This window comes from Patagioenas fasciata, chromosome 10 (genome assembly GCF_037038585.1).
Source record: "Patagioenas fasciata isolate bPatFas1 chromosome 10, bPatFas1.hap1, whole genome shotgun sequence".
NCBI classification, from domain to species: domain Eukaryota; kingdom Metazoa; phylum Chordata; class Aves; order Columbiformes; family Columbidae; genus Patagioenas; species Patagioenas fasciata.
Window position 1 is genome coordinate 3,084,781 of NC_092529.1, and position 6,000 is coordinate 3,090,780.

The window sequence follows — 6,000 nt, forward strand, 5'->3', positions numbered from 1 at the left end:
AGTGCTGTTTGTTCCTCCTGGCCCCGGTATTTTCTAGCACACGTCCCAAATCAAAAGCGCCGAGCGCGTTCCCTACTGCGACGTCTGGGGCTACGGGCTCAGCGGGGAGATGCGGCCCCCCAGCTGGGATGATTTTTTCGTGTAGTCTGGTGAGTGCAGAGCTGCTCAGTCAATGGCAAAAACGTTTTCCTGTTAAGCAAGGCGGATGACGGGAGCTCTCTGCGAGTTAGAGCGATGATCAGAACAATTGTCTGGAGGAAATCAGTATTATAATGCATGAACAAACAGGTGAGTCTCAGAACAGCTAGAAATTAGTTGCGCTGGTAAATAACTTCCTCGCGGGGGGATGCGGAGCGATGGGAGGTGTCAAAGCAGAGCAAAGCAAACAGCGTGTTGGCTCTTTTTGAGTCAAAGGAGGGTGAGGAGGGGGGAGAGGAAGCCAGAAAAACTGTTTCTGTTCCGTGCGCTCTGTTGGTGGGGTGTGTGGACCAGGGGACTTCCACGTGAAAGCACTTTCTGGGGTGTTCTGACAATGTGTCTGGTGAGTTTTTTGAAAGGCGTCTTTTCTGCTGTCAAGCCAACTTTGAAGGCGCCATCTGGGGAAGTAGCCAAGAAGTCATCGGGTGAACTTCTCCGTTTTGCAAAGCTATTAACGCCAGTACAGAGAAGAGAGAAAACAAAACTCTCTTCATAGCTTTTTGAATTAATGTTTTCTCGTTGCTGCCAGGCTATGCTCCTGCCCCTTCTTATTCCAAACCCAAGGACAGCAACTGTTGGACTCCTGAAGGATGAGAGAGACAGAGGCTTTTCTGTGCAATAACTATATGGCACAGAAGTGCTGTGAGCCATTAGTCAGCACAGCTGCTCCACAAAAGAGCCAATACCCAGAATGTAACAGAACAAATTGCACATAACCAAAAAATACCTACAGCATACATCAAACCACAGTGACTCCAATGTCCCTTGCAGCACTTTGGGGTGCTAATAGCCCTGCAACAAATGCCTTATCCAGTGGAAAGGCCTTGAACACCCGTCTTAGGACAGGTCAGGATTTTTGTATTTCATTAGTGTCTCTTCCTAGACTGAGACAAAAGTTGCGCGGTCGTGTTATTGCATTCTGGTGCGCGCCAACAGGTGTTCTGGGTTGGAGAGAGCTGCCGGCACACGGCAGGGAGCTAGGAACCATGGAGATTAATTTCTACTTTGTCATTGACACTCCGAATGTGCCGAGTCATTTATCATGGGGATCTGCTTTCTGATTTCTTCATAGCTACGCAGCGCCCAGATGTGCGAGCGCCGTGGCGCGACTGCTGAAAGGAGTATTAGAACAAAGGTAAGACACTCGCTGGAGCAAAACTTGCAGGGTTTACCCCCTGAGACTAAAGGCTGGTTAGATAAATAAGTCTGAGCACAGCTGAGGCTTGGCAAACAGGGTCTCTGGCAAACGCTGTGGGAGGAAGTTCTTTGGGATCTGGGCTTTCAAGGAGGGAGGTTCCTGCCCTGGCCGGGAGCCGCGGTGCAGAGCTGGCCGGCCACGGCGGGAGGCGGAGAGGATGCTGCGAGCTCCTGCGCTGGGATGCAGATGGATGGAGGAGGAAAGGGAGGAAGAGAGAGCGACACATTAGAAAATCTTGCAGACTTCTTGCCCCGATGCTGGAACTGAGGCCTCGGCGCTCCGTTACAGAAGGATGGTGTTAGGTGTTGACTGGACTCCCTTCTCAACCCGGGTGAGATGTGTGGAGTGGATCTACTTGCAGAGCTCGACCCGTTCTCCTCACTCAACTGGAGCCAGAACTGGAAAGCTACCGGCTTCCCCACGTGTGCTGCACAGCGACGGGCTGTGTTGGCTGAGCAGCCGGCCAAATTTGACCGCTGTTGGTTCCTAGGCGGGGTCTCACCATGATGGAAGAGCATGGGTTAGTGGGTCCTGCTTGCCAGGAGAGGCATAGAGGTGAGCCCTGCACACCCTCCAGCTGGGGTTGCTGTCAGGACTGAACAGATTGCCATTGCTGTTTGTGCTGCAGCCACAGCTCTGAGGAATCACCTTTGTGTGGACACTATTCATACACAGAAGCGCCGGGCTGGAGCACATAGAGACTGGAACATGGTGCCTACCTGCCGTGCAGTGGCATTAAAAATCTTCCCTGTGCGAGGACACCATTCCTTCTCATCAGAGCGAGTGTGCGGTGCACGCTCTGAGGCTGCTTGTTTAGCGAGTGGTTCTTCTGCTACGGCTGCAGCAGAGACCAGCTAACACCAACCATGGGGCAGTTATTTTGTGATGAGCTACCAAACTTCTTCAGGTTGAGCCTCAACTTGATTAATTGCGAGTATCTTGTCATGCGGGAACAGCTTGTGATTGCGAGCTGCTTGGACTTGTTGCATATGCAACCTGTCTGGTGCACACGCGATGGTAAGGTCAGGTAGGAGAGGTAAAGGCTTCTCCTTCCCTTTCCTGGCTCTTTCTGCTCCAGGTAAGTGTTGTAGCAAGCCGGTGGCATCTTGCAGGGAGGATTCCAGGCTGGAAGGAAATGAAGGGGTGCCAGGTCTGCATCGGTATGCTTGCAATGCTAGGTGGAATTAAAACGCTGGTGTAAATGGCTGGCTTAGCAAAGAATGGGTTTAGTCTTAAAGATATGGCATGTTTCCATGCTATTACACAGCATGTGAGGCATGAAATCGATGCAACTGTGCTTTTAAGTAGTTAGCCACAGGTTTATAAACTGATGGCCTAGGAACAGTGAAAACGATTATATGCATATTCTACACAGTGCAGACTTAACCGATGGGCTAACAGACCACAAAGCCTATGGATCCTGCGCTGTGCAGTGAGCGTTGCTGGTGATCCTGCGGGATCTGGCAGGGGAGACCTCTGTTCTCCAACCTCGTTAGCTGTTAATTGTGTCTGCACCACACGGTGGGTTCTGCAGAAGATGCAGAGCAGCGCGGGTTCCCAACCAGGGACTGGACTCTGGCTTTGCTTCTGTTGTAAATTGAACCTTTAGCGGTATGAGAGGGTTTGGGATGGTGGTGCTCTGTGCCGCGGGGTCTGGGTTGGCATCTGGGCAGGCAAGTCTGAAACAGCCGGGGAAAGCCACCTCTGCGCAGGCTGTTGTGTACCGGGGGTGCTTCGGTTCCCGAGAAACGCCAACCCCATATCCTTCATGGGCTCCCCGTGCCTCTGAGGAGGAAAGGGAGACCTCGCTGTCTACAACTGCCTGAAAGGAGGTTGGAGGGTGGAGGGTGTTGGGCTTTTCTCCCAAGTAACAAGTGATAGGATGAGAGAAAACGGCCTCAAGTTGCTCCAGGGGAGGTTGAGGTTGGATCTTGGGAACAATTTCTTCCCCAAAGGGCTGTGGGGCATTGGAACAGGCTGCCCAGGGCAGTGCTGGAGTCACCATCCCTGGAGGGTTGGACAGACGGACATGAGGTTCTCAGGACATGGGGCAGTGCCAGGGGTGGGGTAATGGTTGGACTTGATGATCTTCAGGGGCTTTTCCAACCAAAATGATTCTGTGGTTCTATGAATTAGTTGCTCCATCCAGCACAGGCTGGTCTTAGATGTGATTGGATCAGGAGCAGTGTGGGCTGATCGATGTTATCGTCACCTGCATCCTTTGGTCACGGCAGCGTCCCTTGGTCCCTGCAGGACATCGGTGCCGAGTGTCCAGTGCTCACTGTGCACGAGGTTTTGAGAAAGTTTGGTCACCCAGGGTGAGGTGGAACCTGATGTTTTTGGCATGAGGAAGGTTTGTGAGCCCCCAGCTCCATGGGGACTGGAAAGAGCTGATTGAGTTTAAGCGCTGGCTGTTTGCATTTTCTCCTGGAATGAGTACAAAGATCTAGTTATGATTTTGAACATGAAATTGTGTTATTACGATATTCTTTAAAATTATTTAAAAGAAAAGGTTTTACTATCTTCCGCACGGGTTAACCACAGATTGGCCACATCAGTGGCTTTTTCACAAAATGTAACATTCCTCGACACTTCAATGAGGTGTTACAGTGTGAATACAGCAAATTACTTTATTGCAAAATTGATTGCGAGTTGTTGCTGCTTGGCTCGTGACAATTTGTGCGAGTGCTATCGGAGTTTTTAAAATGTACTGCTCTGTGCAAAGCCCTTAAGTCACTAATGATGAGAAAAATTACCTGGGAAATTAGAGTCAGTTGAGTAATATTGATGGTTGGTGTGTCAGATTTCTAGATAAGCTTTGTCTAAATAATTTGGCAAACAATTTTCTCTTTATTCTCGAGTCCTTTGAAGCTTTTCCAGTTCGTTGTTGTTAGAGATGGGGCTGTCTTTGGAGATGCATGGTCAATGTAGACTGAATCTGCTGAGCTTGCAGGTGTTCAGCAGCGAATATCGGCCTGCTGTGCAGAATCACAGCCTCACTCCTCACAGGTACTGCCGAGTGTGCTACCTTCAGTTTTTGGTGATATTCTCCTTCCTGATTCACATCCAGGAAAGCACAGCTTCTCTCCTAGGAAAGGCTGGACTACAGAGTAGAACCAAGCTCCAATCCAGCCCTGGTAAAAATGGGTGGTGAGGCCACATGCAGCTCGCTCTTCAGTTGTCTTTCCAAACTTGTCTTCAGCAGGGTCCTCTAAACGTGGGTAAGTGCCGTCTGCTCTGCAAAATGGAACTTCCCCTGTCCAGAGCATGATAAAAAAAGTAGCGTGTCGATGGGTTCACCCTCTGTGATTCAGCAGTTCATCGATATAAAGACGCCGTTACTGATCCACGAGAGCTGGTTACCCAGGTTTTGAAGTCGGGTCCAACGTCGATACCCTGGATCATCGGGGGCAGAGGGGCTATAGCTGGTGCCAACTGTGTTCTCATCCACTGCTGGTGGCGTTGTTGGTTTGGTTTATTTGACTTTATAGGAGCGATAAGATAAAAATAAGAAGAGGCCATAGTAGGCTCTGCAATCTTCATCCTAAAAGGGTCAAAAGCCGCCTGTTTTTTCTACCCCTCAGAAGCCAACAGCTCATACGCAGATGCCTGTAGGATCTGAGAATGTATCAACCAGGAGGTTGCTGGGGACAAAGCAGGTGTGATTTTACTTTGAATTTTAGGAGGGTAGAAGCTGTCAAACACATCAGGAGTTGTGCATTCTCCGAGTCCCTGTCTTTCTTCCTCTCCCATCTCGTGCTCGCTCTTACCGTTGATCCTGTCCCATGTCAAGAGCTGCATAATTAACTTGCTACGTTCTCTTTTGTCTCCTTTCTCCTCCAGGAGCTGTTAGTTAATTCTGGATAAACATCACCCACCAAAGAGCAGCGGACAGGGACCACAGACACCCCTGGAAGCCCCAGCATGCTTCTGTAAGACACTGACCAAACCTGGTGCCTTCTGCCCTTTGCGGTCCAAGACGCCGACATGGCTTTTCTTCTAATTGCCTGCATGTATCACTCACTGGATGTTTCTGGAGTTGGGAGGGGGGTTCTGGGAGAGGGAGATGCCACCGTTTTCTTTTTTATTGTATTACAATGTAAAGATTCGTATTGACCCCAGATGCTTCCAGCACAGCTGGTTCACCCTGTGCGCGTTTTGGTTTCACCAATCCACATCTGAGTTCCAAGAGCTGTTATCTTTGTCCGTTTGCTCTGGAGAACGGGGTCCAAAGTATTTGGAAGTAACCCTGATTAGCTTGTTAGGATTCATTGTTCCTAGCACGCTCCCATCGGTTACACCAGCAGGCGCGTTTCTTCCCTTCCAAGGTTCCCTCCTAAACAATAAAGTGTTTAATGGTCACCGTGTGCTGTGAGATACTTTCAGTCCCACGAGTTTGTTCGTTGCTGTTTTCTGCCTCCTACCCATGCCAACAAAAACTCCCAACAAGTGTGGGGAATAGAAATATTTGAAGTCACAGTTTATAAATCACAGAACTCATTCGTTTCGGTCCCGGGCTGAATGACTTTGGCTTATTTGAAAGCACTTGGAGGAGTGCGGAGGCCTGGCTGAAGGGAACTGGTGTTGGTGAATCATACTGAAAA

General features: G+C 49.8%; 1 protein-coding gene across 3 annotated transcripts in view; it reads left to right on the forward strand.

Moving 5' to 3' along the window:
- The window catches only part of CHCHD6 (coiled-coil-helix-coiled-coil-helix domain containing 6), a 110,627-nt gene extending 104,869 nt beyond the window's left edge, over positions 1-5,758 (forward strand). For 2 of the 3 annotated variants that reach the window (XM_065845614.2, XM_065845615.2), the window contains 2 exons: positions 1,271-1,333; positions 5,240-5,758. In XM_065845614.2, the coding sequence (XP_065701686.1) occupies positions 1,271-1,333; positions 5,240-5,263 (87 nt within the window). In that variant the 3' untranslated portion in view covers positions 5,264-5,758. The remainder of the gene's footprint in view (positions 1-1,270; positions 1,334-5,239) is intronic. The other variant, XM_065845616.2, reaches the window with a different exon arrangement.
- The last annotated feature ends 242 nt before the right edge of the window (positions 5,759-6,000 follow it).